The 16,578-nt window shown below is 40.2% G+C and overlaps 1 protein-coding gene across 2 annotated transcripts in view; it reads left to right on the forward strand.

Annotated features, from left to right (window-relative positions):
• LTK (leukocyte receptor tyrosine kinase) overlaps positions 1–16,578 on the forward strand; it is a 95,734-nt gene that overhangs the window by 38,077 nt on the left and 41,079 nt on the right. For both annotated transcript variants that reach the window (XM_048305973.1, XM_048305971.1), the window contains exons 2-6: positions 2,545–2,658; positions 6,510–6,665; positions 7,298–7,520; positions 14,398–14,537; positions 16,307–16,444. In XM_048305973.1, the coding sequence (XP_048161930.1) occupies positions 2,545–2,658; positions 6,510–6,665; positions 7,298–7,520; positions 14,398–14,537; positions 16,307–16,444 (771 nt within the window). The remainder of the gene's footprint in view (positions 1–2,544; positions 2,659–6,509; positions 6,666–7,297; positions 7,521–14,397; positions 14,538–16,306; positions 16,445–16,578) is intronic.

The following is a 16,578-nucleotide window of genomic DNA, read 5'->3' on the forward strand; positions in this document are numbered from 1 at the left end:
CCCATCATGAGTTCTATAAGTATTTCCTGTAATTTTCTTCTCTTCTGCAAGGTAACATCAGGATTCAGGAGAACAATCAGCCCTGCAGGTATCTTAATGCTTTTTTTGCTGTAAGATAGTGAAAGAAATGGAATTACCTTCTCACTGATGGCATTTTCTTATTTTACTGAAAAAGAGACGGATTTGAGCTGTGTTGTTAAAAGATCCCATATTTTTCCTGTGACAGTTGAATATGTTACACTGTTTCTTCCTGATCATTTCATGTTCCTTAATTACAGACTTAGTTTAAAATCATTAATCTCCTTCCTCTCCATCTTATATTTCTTTTCACTTAAACAATTGACTTTCGCTGATCAAAACAGAGAAATCATGGAGGTGAAAAGTAATAGTCATTATTTTTTTCTACGCTGAAATTTATGTCATACAAAAATTACATGCAAATATGTGTGAGAGGACATGATGTGGGATTATTAGAAGCATCTCTGGATTATCAGAAGCGTCTTAGTGACTGTGTGCACTAGATTTTCAATTCAATCAAATAAGTTGAATGAATGAGAAAGAAAAATAATTGAGATTAAAAGTAAGAGCATAGGCTGGACTAGAGGCTGCTAAGCTGTTACTGTGAGTCCTCTTCTGCTCAGCAATAGCCAGAAATTCTTTGTTGTGAGGAAATGAATGAATAGGGACATATTTCTGTGGGTGCCCATCAACAAATTCCTTGTCCATCACTGAGTCTAGGATCTTCTGTCCAAGTACACTTTGTCTGTCAGTGAAATTGGCTGCAATGACTGCCTTTCCTTCCTCTCAGATGTCTTACCTAACCTCTCAGGTAAATGACATCTTCCCGGGGTAGGTGAATAGGGTTGTTACGTGCGATGGAAGGAACCCTTCCAGCTTTTTGCCAAAATTGAGTAGGGTGTTACTGTTGTTTTGTATCTTATTTGTCTCAGGCATCACCGATGGCAGTGGAAGTATTTTCCAAGTAGCTTAGGGCTCTGTTCATGGTAATCTGCCGCTGGATCTTATGCTTGTTAATGAGAAACAAGAGGAATATCCCAAAGGTGTTTGTGGGGAGGGGGTGTGGGGTTTGAGTGCTTCAAATATTTTGCTTAAGTTTTAGTTTTATCAGGACAAATGTCTCTAGCAGAGCTTGTGCTATGACTGTACTATGTTTGTGGGTCCCACGATACTCAGGATATTTCCAAAGTATACAAGCAGCTTGAAGTGTGTGAGGAGACGAGTGGGTGGAACAGACTTTACAGAAAGCCCTGAGGGAAGTAAATACTGAAGCTACAGCAGTGCTTAGCAAAGACTGGGAGATAGAGAACTGAGCAACATCTCAAAAGACAGAGAACATAAGCTGGGAGGAGCAGACTCTAGTTGTCAAAAGCCCTTTCCATAGCAGAATTTCTTTTAATATAGTGAAATAGATTTGTTTGCGATATATGATTGTTTATTAGCATGGATTTTTCAAAAGGCAACACTTTCATAAGACTGGCTAAACTTTGGCCACATAATTCCCAGTCTTTTTGAGGATTTCATCCTGTTATTGAAGACATCTTGCTTATCAAGGCAGGGCCTGTGTCTTATATGCAGTTCAGAATCAACATTTCCAACATTAATGTCCCTACATATTTGGAAGCAGAGGCAGGAAAAAATCTGGTGTTTGACAATTGGTCTGTGGAGACCCCAAATCTGTCATCAGTACAGCATGTGTCTGCTGCAGCATAATGCTGTTCTGTTCTAAAATTACCCTTCCTTGGAACCCCTTGAATGACTGTCTTTAGTAACATAATGAAAAATGGAAGGATGCAGCATTTTCATGCTATGAAACATTTCACAGCATTTTACTCACTGTGTGATGCATTGTCATCTATACTAAAACGAAAATTGTTATAGCAGTTTAAAATCAGACCAGATATTGCTGAAAAACTATATGCAATAGTGAGGGAAACATATGAACATATGCTCATGTTTGGGGGGTTTTCCTTTTTATAGATACTGATGCAAGTTCTCATAATATTATTGTTCAAATTAGTTCTGCTGAGAATATCTTAGATGTTATCAATGGTGTGTCTGTACATCCCTGTATGAACTGCAATTCATGTGAATAAGATTTCTGTCTCCTCTGACATGATTTGACATTTTTATATTGCTGAACTCATAACCCAAATGGCCAAGGTTTGAAAGCAATTCATTTTGCATCTTGCTGCCTGTGAACACCTTTTGAAAACAAATACATTTGTTTCTGCCAACTTTTTCACAATTTCTAGAAAAGGCCAGCGATAATCTTAGATACAAACTACTGCATGCTTAGTTTGGGACTTGTGTGTTTTCACATGCACAGGTTAAATAAATAAAATAGCTGCTGTTGGTATGAATTGTTCCAGAGACATCAGGATGGTACTGCACTGATGCATTGCAATGAAGGTGAGAGTAATATAGCAGGGCTTTGTCATATATATGCTCATGCTTTATTATATGGGAGCATAGTTTTGTATGGCAACATCAAACTCATCCCCTCTTCTTTTTATTTTGGTATAGCTGCTGTCTGCTGTTCTGGATCACATGAAGAAAACTCTTCTGCATCAAATCCAACTCAGAAGCTCTCCCTGATAAAAAATAGGATGGTTTCATTGCATCAGCCTTCTAAACCAGGTACCACAAGTCCTCTTCCTTACATCCTCCTTATCTCTCCTTCAGAATCTAGGTGTAAGATAGATGCTGGCAGTCACAAGCACCTCTCCCCAGAAAGTTATGACACTGTATTTCTGACTGGAACTAGAGCAATGACTCAGAAAGGCCGCTGTAAACTGAAGGCAATTCCTTATTTCTGTATGAAACAAAAACAAATAAACAAACAAACAAAACCCAACAAACAAAAACAAAAACCAAAACAAACAACAAAAAGACCCCAAAACCAAAACACCCAAACAAAGCAAGCAAACCAAACCATAAAGAACCCCAAACAGCCCTCCACAAAAGAAACATAACTCCCTTCCCCCTCAATAAGCCAAAAAAACCCAAAACCCAACACAGCAGGAAAAGGGAAAAGAAAGAAAAAGGAAAGAAAAATAAAATCATCAGCACACTGAAATCCACCAGATTTGGGGTTGGGAGTTCTTGAAATAAAAGCTAATTAGTGGAGCTGCTTTCCCACCCCTCTAGAACAAACTATCTTCTTTGATATTGAATGAAATTTTTTTCCAAATGGAGTTTTATTTTCACGGCATTGTGAAAACCAAGTGAGCTGTGAGGATTTTTAACTTGTGTTCACTGCCTCTTGTCCTGTCAGTGGGCACTACTGAGAATGTCCAGCTTCCTCTTCATTCCCTCTCATCCATGAGTTTGCACACATTGATAAAATCCTCCATACCGTACTTTTCTACAGACTGGACAGCCCCAGCTGTGTCAGCCTCTCCTCTTGTGAAAGATGTTCCAGTCCCTCAGTCATCTTTGTGGACTTGTGCTGGACTTGTTCCTCTAAGTCTGTGTGTCTCTTGTATTAAGGAGCCCAGAGCTGGGCACAGCACTCCAGATGTAGTCTCACCAGTGCTGAGTAGAGAGGAAGGATCACCTCTCTTGGTCTGCTGGCAGTGCTCTTCCTAACGCAGCCCAGAAAGCTGTTGGCTGCCTTTGTTGTAAGGGTGCAGGGCTTGCTCACAGGGAGCTAGCTGTTCACCACTCTCCCAAGTCCTTCCTTTCAGCTGCTTTCCAGCCAGTCAGCTCCCAGCACAAACTGGTCTATGGGGTTATGCCTCCCGAGGTGCAGGATTTAGCTTTTCCTTCAAGGGATTCCTATCAGCCCAATCCCCAGCCTGTTGAGGCCGCTCTGCATGGCAGCACAGCCCTATATGTGTCAGCTGCTCTTTTCTTTCTGTAACCTCTGTGAACTTGCTGCGGGTGCACTCTGTCTCCTTGTTCAGGTTGTTAATGAAGATGCTAAACAATAAAGAAAGACCTCTGTGGATTAGAAAAGCCACACGTTCCTCCCAGGAAGTGGCAAGGTGACCTAGAGGAATGTTCCTTATAGTAACATCTTGCAGATGGTATCTAATTCTTTGAAGTCCTTTCTGACATACCCTGGACTGTCCATGAGCTTTTTTCGATCTAATCTTCAGAGCATTTTTGTCATATCTTAAAATATGTCCTTTGCTGATTGTAGTAATACAGCTATATTTCTCTCTTATACCTTTTCTTTCTTTTAATTTGTCACGTTTTTCGTTTTTGCTGACTTGTACTTGAGGTTCTCCAGGTTCATGAGCAAAGCTGGATATGAAACGTGTAAGGTGGTACATAGTGGAGTTAGAGGTTTCAGCTTTCAGTGCTCTCTTTCACGGTGCCCACGAGTGTACCCAGTTTTTTTACTCTGTGGTTTGTGCTAAAAACCAGCTTATTGTTGATCCATCACAATACAATTTCTTCAGCCTCAGGTTGTGGTGGACAGGCCTTATAAAGCCCAGAGAGTTGGGAATTAGGTGCTTTTCAAGGGGAAAGTTGTGCTCACCTATTTCAGTTGTGAACCACCTTGTCACATGAGACACACTCAAAGGATTAAGTCTGCATTGGTACAGTCCTTGTCACTGCAAGCTGAGGTATTAGTAAGGTTTGATGAAATGATTTTGTCATAAACAAGAGTTTCAAGCAACTGTCTATTTGGAAAAGGAATTTCTTCTTTCCTAAGTTTTCACTTTTCTCTTTCACTGTTATGCTGTTGTAAGAGAAATTGCTTTCTGGGTTTTATGACCAACTAAAAAAATTATCTGATAAAAATATTGCTTCTACTGACAATAGGTCTGTGGATACTTAGTTAACCTGTCAAACTTCAATAAATTTGAAACAGCACAGAGGGTCTGCATCAGGACTCTGCTTTGTTTCACACAGCTGTGGAGTTTCTGAGCTATTGAGATCCCTAAAGCTGTTTAACTGGATCATCAAACTATAGCCTGGAGCTGTGCACAGACATTTTTTCCTAGATCCATCAGAGCGAGGAGAATGGCTGTTGACCTCGTTCCTGTGTGCTGCTGGAATCTGGCATTGTATACACACACACATATACACAATTTGCCAGTTCATCTGCTTGTGGCTTCCATGTGAAAATGATGGGCTGGACACTGCCCAGACCCTTCCTATGCTGTATGCATTTGATGAATTGGGCTAAGAAAATATTTGGATGGTTGGCCCAGGTGTCAGTTTTAGAGAGGCAGCAAACTCCAGTATGAGCAGGCCAGAAAGAGTTGGGGAGTGTCCAAAGGAATGGAGGAGGAGAAGTGTTTGGGTGGGAGACCACAGCCTGCGCCAAACCACAGTTATGTGCAACTCTGTAACATCCGTGTTTCTCTTACCCCGGCACACTGAAAGTTGTTTTATAAAAGTGAACTTAGAATTAGCTTCAGTAATTAGGAGAAAATTTGTTCGCTTTTGCTGTTGCATTCAAAAGATGCTTCCATTTCTTCTTTTTTCTGAAAGTTTAGTTGAAGTACCGGCAAACTTCTGGAGGCTCTTATGTTTCTATTTTTGCTCCACCTGTGCAGCTACACTTCCTTGTTATATCCCTGACCTTAATTCTGTCCTTCCTACCTACCTGTTCTCCGCAGGAACAGGGCTACCAAAGGGATAACTTTGTGTCATTCATGGTTGCAAGGTTTGAATACCCTCTGAACATCAGGATCCTAAACATGAAAGTTTAGTCTCATTATTTCTCATTTGGCCTGGGGACATTCCAGTTATTACTGTAATATTATTATTACTACTGAAAATAAATATAATGCAAATTAATATCAGCTCTATTCAGCTCCACTCTGTGTGGGAGAGCTTTGTGCAGCTAACATCCCTTCAGGGAGTTTATATTCGATTGATGAGACAACAGTGAATTCTTGTCTGGTTTATAATATGCTGATTATGAAAAATTCTGGCCAAGATGATCTAGAGTTTTTAATGCTTCAAGCAGACTCTGGAGTTTGTTAAGAAGGTATTCTTATCCATCCTGCTAGAGGAAAGCAAAACTGTTTAAAAAAGATAAAAAAAAAAAATCATGTTAAGCTTGCATTGCTCACCTATTTGGCTTGAGACCCTGTCAGGCTCTTTCTATTGCTAAGAGAGGATTGACCTTTAGATTATCAGCTCTTTCTCTCTGCCAAAATGCTAAATCCATACAGTTTCAATATCCTTGTTGATATTATTGGTATTATTCTCATTTGTGACTTTGAGTACTCATGGCCTAGACTTTCCACTGATACAAATTCACTGTTGATACCAGTGGGAGGAATCTGACTTACATCTGCCAAGAATTTGCAGGTTAGTTTTCATTCTTACATGTTTCTTGACCTGCTCTGGGAGAGATTCTGTTGTTATTGACCAGGACAAAATTTCTTTTTTCTCTTCAGTTCTTCCATTTTTTGGGAGATATAGCCACCATACACTGCACATCTAATCACTCACATGCCCCTGTTACCTCTGCTCCCTGAGCTGGGATAGGCCTCACTGAAACCTTTGGTTTCTCACAACAGAAGTCTCTTGTATCATCGGCTCAAGCTGTTCATGGGTGACTTCCACAGACAGTTTTGGCAAACCAGACTGGGTGTTATCTTCCATTGGAGTCCTGGTGTCCCAGGAGAGGCAGCAGATGCTTCTGGAAAACAGTTCCTCCCATGGAGATGTTGAAGGTAGGCAGAGCTGCAGTTCCCCTCGAATGGACACCTTCCTTTGCCCAGCTCCGGCTGCAGCTGTGGGTGGCAGCAGCAGGAGTCAGCAGGCTGAGGCTTCAGGCCCATGTCACTAAAAGTACCACCATGAGCTGGTTCTGGTGCAGAGCTCCCAAAGGCACAGTCAGCACCTGAGAGTCAGTAAGAGCCAAGTAATGCATGTGTGCTGCCTCGGTCATGTATGGATGTACTCTAAACAGCTGGCCCCTTTATATACTCATTTCCTATCTCCCCATTTTGGGATAAGCTACTTTTACTTACAGAGACTGGATTTTTCTTAGGAAACTAAATCCTATACAAGCCATAACTGGCTCCACATGCCTGCTGTCTGACTGGCAAGGTCTCGGGCTTTTGTTTTGTTGGACATGTCTTCATCCTTTTTTTGGTTCCTTCTGTTCTCATTTCTTCTATAATTTCTTACTTAGACCCTTAATTTTTACTTGATTATCTTTTTTTTTGTTTGTTTTGCACATAGTTATTTCTTTATTCTCATGACTCCTTTCTTCAAACTCCTTATCCATTTTCCTTTTATTATCTCTCTTCCATCCATGCTGTGTGTCTCTTGTTTTGTTGTGGGTTTTTTCTCTTCACAGGGGACATTTTCCTCCTGAACACCAGTAGACTCCCAGATAGATGTGAGTTCAGCCTGCAAAGCCCTATCCTGCCTGGGAGCTTGGATTCTTGCTTGCTGGAACTGGCCATATGTTCCCAGGATGCTGTTACTCTCCTCCAGAGATTCACAGTTGAAATCAGATATGTGGAGACAAACAAAAATGCAATAATTTCTCTGAGAGTTGGCCATGAGGAGAATGCTGGGTAAGACAATCAATTTTCAACTGTTGAGCCTTTGAATTGCAAGGTAGAGTGGAGTTCCTCCAGGCTGCTGTTTATCAGTGTCTTTTGCCTTCTTAAAGTCATTGTTGCTATTACAGCAGAAAATAAAGGTATAACTAACTGTCAGGACTGAAGCATGCAGCCTCCTGACAGGATGCCTGTAAAAGACACAGGTTTTGTGTGTCCCCTTTGCAAAAAACACACTAGCTTAGATCTCACTCTTCTTCCCTCACATTTAGAAGAGTGAAGAGTGATTGATGCTTTCACCAGTTCAAGGACTGCAGCTGTAAAATGCATTCAGTCCAAAAACTGCCTTGGTAACATGACTGATGTCTCTATGGATTCAGTGGGTCCTATCATTGCTACAAGGGTCACAGCTCTCATTTTGAGGTGGGGTTAATTTTACCTCTTTAGTAATTTCCTCCTTTCTAGTAGGTTCAAGAGCATCCACTTCTGCTCCATTTGTAAAGTTCAGGGAGGGAAAAAACTGAGGCTAGAGGTAAGAAGAGGTGAAGGAAAACAAAAGAAGGTGTAACAACCCCAGATCTTGCCCTGTATTCCCTTTGCTCTTGTCAGTGTTTTACTTTTTCATTCCTGTGTGTAGCAGAATGCAGTAAGGAAGTGAAATGGGTAAAGGGAACAAATCACAACAGGAAAAAGAAAGAGAAACATCCACGTGTCATCTAATTTTGCCATTTTCCATGTGCTTATTTTTCCTTTGCTGCAATCCGACTTATAAGAGCCTGGGTCAGACACGTAACAGAGTTTTTTATTTCCATCACCTGACTGACTCCCATGGAGAACTTAAGCAATAGATCCCAGTTCTTGTTTTCTTTGAATTCTTTGGCACTCCCCAGGCTGCCATGGAGATCTGTAGCCAGGACTCCCAGTCAGCCAAAGATAGCAGAGTTTGACTAAAAAAACTTATTTTTCCTTCTTTCAGATCTTTCTCTCTCTTTCTCTCTGATTTTTAGCTGTTGCTCAGTTCGTTCCTTGCTGTTCCTTCCCCATCTTCTTGCCAATTTCACTGGGAATCTGTTGCATTTTCTGGGATTAGTTTCTAATATCATTTTTTACCTACTCAAAGCTGCCTTTGCTGCTTTTTGTACATTTGACAGGCCTCTGCAGCTGTGACTCCATTCCCCTATGTAAACTCATAAAGTAAAGTACCCTTTTTCTGCACCTTACCGGTCAGACCAGGTTTTGCTGATAATCACTGCAGCATCTCTGGAATGGATCATGGGTGTTGTTTAGCAGCTTCTTTGAGCACTGCAAAACAATTCTATGTGAAGTCAAGATTATCATCTCTCTAAAAGTGATGGCATTTAGATTTATTAGAATGAAGTTAGCTTTACTGGAAGTTGGCATAGACACTGGTATTACTTTTTCTTAGTGAAATGAAGCACTGGTAAGCTCAGAGAGTTTACTCTTAAGATTTTAAACAAAGGAGGTGATCAACTCCTGTTTGAAATCAAGATAGAAAGGAGGGATAGAAAAGAGATAAAACAAAGTTAGGAATCATGTTGGTCAAATACCCTTCCTTTTCCTCCTCATTACAGGGAAACATTAAAATCTCAGTACAATTAAAAAAACCTGACCATGCAGGCGGAACAGAATTTATTTCTAACACAGTGATTGGCCCGCTTCTTGCTAGGCAGGTAGCCTGAAATGAACATTCTCTCCATGATTAAGATTTTAACAACATTGGTTGTTAAGGAGAGACCACCCTGAAGTGTTCCCACTTTACAGGGACTTTCCACAGGGAGGAGGAGTTCTACAAGCTTTTCTGTGTTAACCAAACACTGATGCACAATTTAGAGCAGAACAAGGAGGACAATGAGCAGCGACCTTGAGATAGGTGCCTATGTGTGGTTCATAGTGTAACCAGAGAAAATTACTACCAAGGGATTGTGTTCAGGTCACAGTAGAAACTTGGACATAGGAAAAAGGCTAGGTGTCACTTTTTTCGGATAATCAGACACTCCAGGAAATCATGCTTCGGCCCTTTTTGTCACCTCTCAACTCCAGCTGCGCCAGACTACTTCAGTGAACTGTCCTCTTTCTGGACCTAGACATTTTCTACAGATGGTGTTTTCTCCTTCAGGATCCATCAGCTACGTAGCTCCCAAAAGCTTAGATATATGTCACGTGTAAGAGAAAGCTTCTGTCCTGTTCACCTCACCAACTAGTAGGATTTATCATTAAATTGGTAGTATTGAAGCTGCCACTGTTTTGTCACACATAAGCCTTAGTGAAAGAACAAAGAAACAGATGGACTTTCAGCACCACGTTCTCTGAACACGTCGGGCAAAGTCACAAAGTGACAGTGTTTACTGTTATATACCACACCTATAGATCATGTGTATTCTGAGTTATTACAGTTAAAAGGAGAACTGCTGAGGGAGTGAGGTGTTTGAAATTCTATGTATTACAAAAAAGATATAAAATTCTATTTCTCATTATGTCAGTAAAGCTCAAACGTCAGGAGCCCATAGCCTTGCTTGCAAGGCCAAGCCTTCTTTGTCTGGCACTTAACTCAAAAAACTGTCTTCACTTTCTCAGGGTTATGGTTATGATGCTTATTCAGGTCACATCTAATATATTTTTCACCTTTTTTTTTAACCTTTTTTTAAAAAATGTTTTCACTATTTTGCTTATCCCACCTTTTCATCTTTATGACACAGACCCAGAATCAGCCACAGTTGAAAATTCTTGAGTCCTTTGTGGTTTTGAGTGGTTTCACATGCTTGTGTTTGTTGTGGACCACAATTATTTTAGTGTTCTCAGCTAAAACTTTTTCAGTAAGAAACTAGTTTCTCTCAACTCTAAGTACTCACACTTCAGTGACAATTAAAATGCATCATTTGGGGCAGGGATAATATTTTCCCTTTCTGCAGTCAATAAGCCAAGCTGATTTTGTTCTATTTTCATTCTAAAATGGCCACAGTACTCTTGGTAGATCAGAAAGCAAAAAGTTCATTGCCATGTGCACACATGGGTTTTCAGGTAGCCAACCTCACAAAACTGTTTATTGCTTAGTTTTTTGTGTCTTCCCCCCCTTTTTCTTGGAGGAGTGGTGGTGATAAAATACTCCACCATCTTCTGAGACACTTGTAGTAACTTGCCATCTTTGACACTTATACTCTACTAATGTGGTTGTTTTCATCCACTAAAGTTATTTAACTTCTACTGTACAGATGACAAGGGAGAAGCCTGGTAAGTGTTCTCAGAAAATATCTAAATGCTTGCTGACAACAATGAGCACAGCCATTTCAATTAAAAAAATGTATCTACAAAGGGTGAGGCTGTCCAGCTGCTATATAAGACTATGATTTTTGAACACTAATATGGGAGCATGATTTAGTTAGAGCCTCTTTTGCCTCTCTTGAACTTGCACCCAAAGATACATTGTGTCAAAGAATAACCCTCTAACATTTTGGTGAAGGCTGGAGGGGTAGGCATGTATTTTGCTCTGTTTCCTTTTAAGTCCAGTGGTCAGCACTGGATGTTTGTGAGGACTTGCAGACAACAGCTTCCTGTGTGTATAAAAGTGATGCAAAACTTCTAATTTTCATGTTCACTGATTGAGTCTAGAAGCATCTAGCATATGCAGCTTTGTGCAATAACCCATGCAGTGGGTCCCCCTAATTTAGAAAATGTTTCAGCTTTCATGTTCTGCTTTGTTTAATTTTTCAGTCCTAATGAAGAAACGGTTATTCTTTACATTAAATCTTTCTTAAAATTAATCATCAGTTACCTTTGTTGGATATGAAAAATGACATCATAGAAAGGATTGGTAAGAAGAGGGTGGAAAACATCTGTTCAGCAGAGAAGGCTGAGAGGCTAGTGAAAACCCAAAGTGAACACTACAAATGAAAATTTGAAATTAGATATTTGCAAGGTGAATCTTGAATTCTCTTGCCTTAAGCATTAGATAGCTTGCAACTTCAAACTTTCCATCCATGCAAATTTCTCAAAATTATGTCAGACCCTGATAGTTGTTCCATGCATACAGATCAATTTTAACATCTCTTTTTAGAAGAAGAGTAATATTGCCTCAATACTTGAGATCTGGTTTGACATAAAATCAATAGTAAAGTTATTGCCAAGCTTGGCTTATCTGGAAGCCTGCTGCAATGATCCATCTTCTGCTGGATCAACAATGGGCTTCATTCCTGATTCCATTAAGAAAATTACATTGGCTCTGACTAGCCTCCATTTCAATGGTGGGACCAAGCAAAGGAGGTGTAATTATTTAGACCATTAGAAATCCTACTGCAGTTGGATCTAGGGGGTGAGGCTTTCTCTGAAGGGGAATACCTTGATGATTAAGAGACTTCATACACAAAAGCACTCTGTGTGATGCAAAGCTGCTTGTCATTTTTGCAGTCTTTGGATGCTAGACAGCTTTTTCTACAGTGTTATAAATGGAGAAAATGTCAGTAGAGATATTTCAGTGCAGAACTAGGATGTTTTGTGGGACCTTAGTGCTCTGACTCAGAAGAGCTGCCAATTCACAGAAGTAGTATCTTAAGATGGTGGCCTTGTTCTTCTACCAGATACCACAGCTCTCCCAGCAGAGATGGCAGAATGGACAGTGTGTCTTCCTAACTCATGGCACTTCAGAACTTGGTTTATTGACTTAGATGACCAGTAGTTTTATTTTGATATACCAGTCTATAACCAGCAAGCTCCAAAGTGTCTGGCTGACAAAGCATATAGGATTAAGGTGCAGCAGCTGAACTAGTCATTGTTTTCAGCTGTGGGGCTCCTTAGTTGCTACTACTAAATGTACCACAGACTGTGAATGAGAGGCTGTGTGCCACAGGTTCCTGCACTCAGTGGTGTATTAACACTGGCAATACCATGATGTCTCAGCTGGAGGGTGGGTTGTAACTTGATAGAGATACTAGAACTATGCCTCAGTGCTTGGCAGATCTAGTATGCCTAATAAGTAAATACAAAAGATTTAAAGATTGTCCTTACCCTTATTGGCTCATTGAACCAATTTGATTATGGCCCATTTGTTCTTGTGGTCAACAGGATGCAATGGAGTGATGAAAAAAGCTGTGTTATGTAGCAGAAGTGACTCAGTTCTCGGTTAGTGCTGGATGGTCTTGGATGTTGTCCCACAGTGTGGCAGGGGGAATATATTTATAAGAATATTTATGAGATATATTTATAGGTGATGGATGTTCCTGAAGCTGCACTGTAATACAAAATGAAAGCAAAGCAGCTGTTCTCCTTTGTTGGGAAGTAGAGATGGTGCTGCTGGGATTCAGGGCTGCACATTTCTGAAGATGAATTAAATTATAATGAACTACTGAATATATTATGATGGAACAGGAAATAGAAGAAATAGGGTCTTCTTGATAAGAAGAGATCAATTTCATATGAGTTCAGGTTATCTGTGGGTATTCATGCATATGTACAATTGTGAAAGTGAAAGGTGGGTGGATGCCATAGAAGGGATAGTAAAAAAATATCCAAAGGTATATAATTGGTTTGTGAAGGGAAGAATGCAAGAGAGGGTGATAAAAAATTAGTGTTGCTTTGGATTTTTTGCAAGTTGCTGATAAGGTGGTCTGTAATTTTCATATTGAGCCCAGAAGAGATGTGTTTGTAATCTGGGTGTTGCCTTCTTGGTGTTTCTGGTGCAGGACAAGGGCTACATGACCACTTCATGGCAGCTGAAGGCGTTTCCTAAGCAAAAAAGTAATACTGGGAGCAGAGATGATTGACATCTCTTAACAATGTGACCTGGCCTTCTTATTATTCCATTGGCACTGACTTAGGTCACGTGTCCAGAGTGGCCCCAGTAACATCAGCAGTGTGTAGAATGTGGGTAAAACTATCTCTGTCTGATACTTTCTCAGAAAAGGGCTTAGAGCAAGGATTCTTTTGTCACTATCATGGCTCCAATCAATTTACAAAATAATAGCACATAGATTTAACTGTATTTTTCTGTCTTGTTTACATAACATACAAGAACAGTTTTTGGAGACAAAAATAAAGTAAGAGTATTTTTAAGAATTCTGCTGTATTTTTTAAATGACACTTGGGTACCTTGACTTCCACCAGACTTAATTTGAATGAGGTACTTTGAAGATTCCCTTTTGGTATCTCTCAAGCTTTTGATATCTGACAACCATCTTTAAAATTAGAGTGCATAGGACCATTTGTCTTTCTCCAAACTGCCATGAATGCTGCACAATTGAGAAACCCTTGCAGTCTGGAGATTATGGCATTTGCTGTGCAGTGAAATGTAAGTGGCATGAGTAATCTGCATTTCCTGGAACAGCACTTCTCTTCTATCCCTTGCTTTGTGGGTGCACTGTAGTTTGCTAAGGTGGAAAATGAGATAGATAACACACAGATAAAGGTTTTCATTGTTGACACAACCAAGAAACATTCAGGGAGGGCCAGACATTTACTTCCAGAACACACAATGTCAGCGTTGGCTTGAGGAGATCCAGAGACTTGTGCAGCTTCTTGGTTGATCTGTACTTTCAAGAGCAAACAGAACACAACCATGTATATGGAAAGCACATATTGGGGTGTGGCATGTCCAAAATTGGGGATAATTTAAGTCCAATTTAAGAATCATTGGGAATGGTTGGATCTATTCACCATTAGCAATAAGCTCTGCAGCAAAGATAACCTAACATGAGCTTGCTAGGCTGAACATCATCTCTTTTATATTAACACCCATTTGTTATCTTACTATTTACATCCATTGATCCATTTCCCATGCAGATACTATTACCTCTCTTTGGTACAATGCAGAATCTTTATGCTAAAGACTCCATGGATTCCAGTGTGCTGTGTGTATGTCTCCTAACATTCTGCTGTCCTCTAGGATGAAATGGAAATACCTGGTGGCCCAGATTGGACGAATAGAAAGACCTTTCACAATCACCCTGGTGTATTCAAACTGTGGAGCACAGGAGGTTGGAGTAGTGGCAGTGGGCTCCTTGCAACTCAGGAACTGCTTTCATGGTATGCTGCAATACAGACAGGTTTGGAATAATCAAATACATCCTCTCCAAAATGGATGAGTGTGATGAGGGATAGTTGGATAGGATTTAAATGAAAGATGAATAACTCAGAATTACAGAACTGATTTAAATGATCCTCTCTGCTTTTCAGCTTTGCTTTGCTTGATCTTCATATGGGAAAAAAGCAAAACCAACTGGACTTATGCTGAATCCAACAACAAGGGTGAAAAAGTCTTTACCTAGATTATTTTAGCATTTAGTATTTTTCTCTCTTAAATAATCGAGGACAAAAGACTGCCCTGTGTAACCAAAGCCTTTTGTGTTCTTGGGCTTTATCTAACAAACCTATGAAGAAAAGAAATATTTATCTGCCCCTGGTGGGGTCTATTTGCTACTGCCAGGCTGAGAATTTTTATCTAAAATGAAAATAATTGGAATGTAATTATTTCCTCTAAAGTACTGAGTGCTCAGCTAAGATGTCAGTTTTACCTGGAGCTTACAGTTTTGTTCTGAATGTTGTGCAAATGATCCTCAGTGGCTATGCAGAACCTTGCTAATGTCACTGAGGCTTCTTAGAAGTGCAAGAGTCTGTCAGCACAGGCAGCCTTCAGGTTGGGGACATAATCATCTCCATTTCCTGAAGTTTATGAATTAATATAATGTTATTGCTTCCATTTTGCAGACTCTGTAGAAATAACTTGGAATGTAATGTAAAAAGAAAACACTATCATGAGTATGGTTTTGATCATATTAGAGATTTAATTGTAGTCATTATTCTTTTAATTAAACTGATGCTATATTTTTAATGTAATATTTTTTTGACAGTCCTAGAGTTCTGAGGAGATACAAACAGCCTGAAGCACTGTGCTCTCAGTCTCTATATAACCTGGTGCATGTATCTGGCACAACACAGTGTCATGAAAAAATACTGGTTCAGATTCTGTACCTGGATTGATGCAGAGGTGTTCTTTTCTCTTTCTCCTGCAATTGGTTCACTAACTTTTGCTTTTTTTCCAGAGTAGTAATAACCCCAATGGAACTTCTGTGCAGAGCTCTGCTAAAGGGCAGCAGGTCCATAACAGGCCTGTGCACATATGCATCCACAGGACAGGCTGGCTGCATTAAGAGTCGTGCTTTTGGGAGATATCAGACTTAAAAATCGTGTTCAGCCTGGCTGATGGGTACCTGTGCAATCAGTCAAATGCTCCCAGACTATAACTGACTAGACTAGTTAGTGTGCATGAGTAAAGTTTGTGTACAGTGGGCCCACTTGCTGGGGAAGCAGCTACTTCATGGGCTGGATGCCACAGCTGGAAGCTGGCACAGAAATGAGTCAGCAGCTGAAGTGCTGTTAAACCTGAGCCTCAACAGGGCATAGCGATGTGTCTGTCAGGGCTGGAGATAAATGGGTGCCCCTGCCTCCAGCAGCAGAGAGCCATGCAGCATGTTCACAGCTGCCTGGCAGGTGCACAGTTGTGTGCGCAGAACTGAGGAGCACGTCACGGTCGAAAACTGCAAGGCTGTTCATTTAAAAAAAAAAAAAAAAATCTACAAACACAGCAGAAGAAGCACATGAGAAAGAAAAGAGCAATAAATTTGGTCCGGGAATCTCATGCTGGATAGAAAACTACACAAAGAAAGCAGAGGTGAACATCATTTATCATACAAAGGACAAGGTCCTATGTGTGAAGATTGATACACATGAAGGGTCATACACATTCTGTCAATTCATCTCTGGGCTTTGTTCTCTTTCTTTTTTTTTTCCATTAGATAAAGAAAACCAAGGTCTTTTTATATATGACAAAGGCTCCACCTTCCCCTGCATTCATGGAGGCTGTGTCAGCCACCTACAGATCTGTGAATTCATCAGTGATTGCCCTACTAAAGAGGAGGAAGGAGTGAGGTGTGGTGAGTATGTGGCATGACACTTCATGGGAACGTTCATCCCATTAGAAGAAATAATTAAGAATAAAAAATGCGTTAAATTGATTCCATCTTTAGATTAATTCAGTATTTTACCTCCTGAATTAATTTGGCCCATT

This window comes from Corvus hawaiiensis, chromosome 6 (assembly GCF_020740725.1).
Source record: "Corvus hawaiiensis isolate bCorHaw1 chromosome 6, bCorHaw1.pri.cur, whole genome shotgun sequence".
NCBI classification, from domain to species: Eukaryota; Metazoa; Chordata; class Aves; order Passeriformes; family Corvidae; genus Corvus; species Corvus hawaiiensis.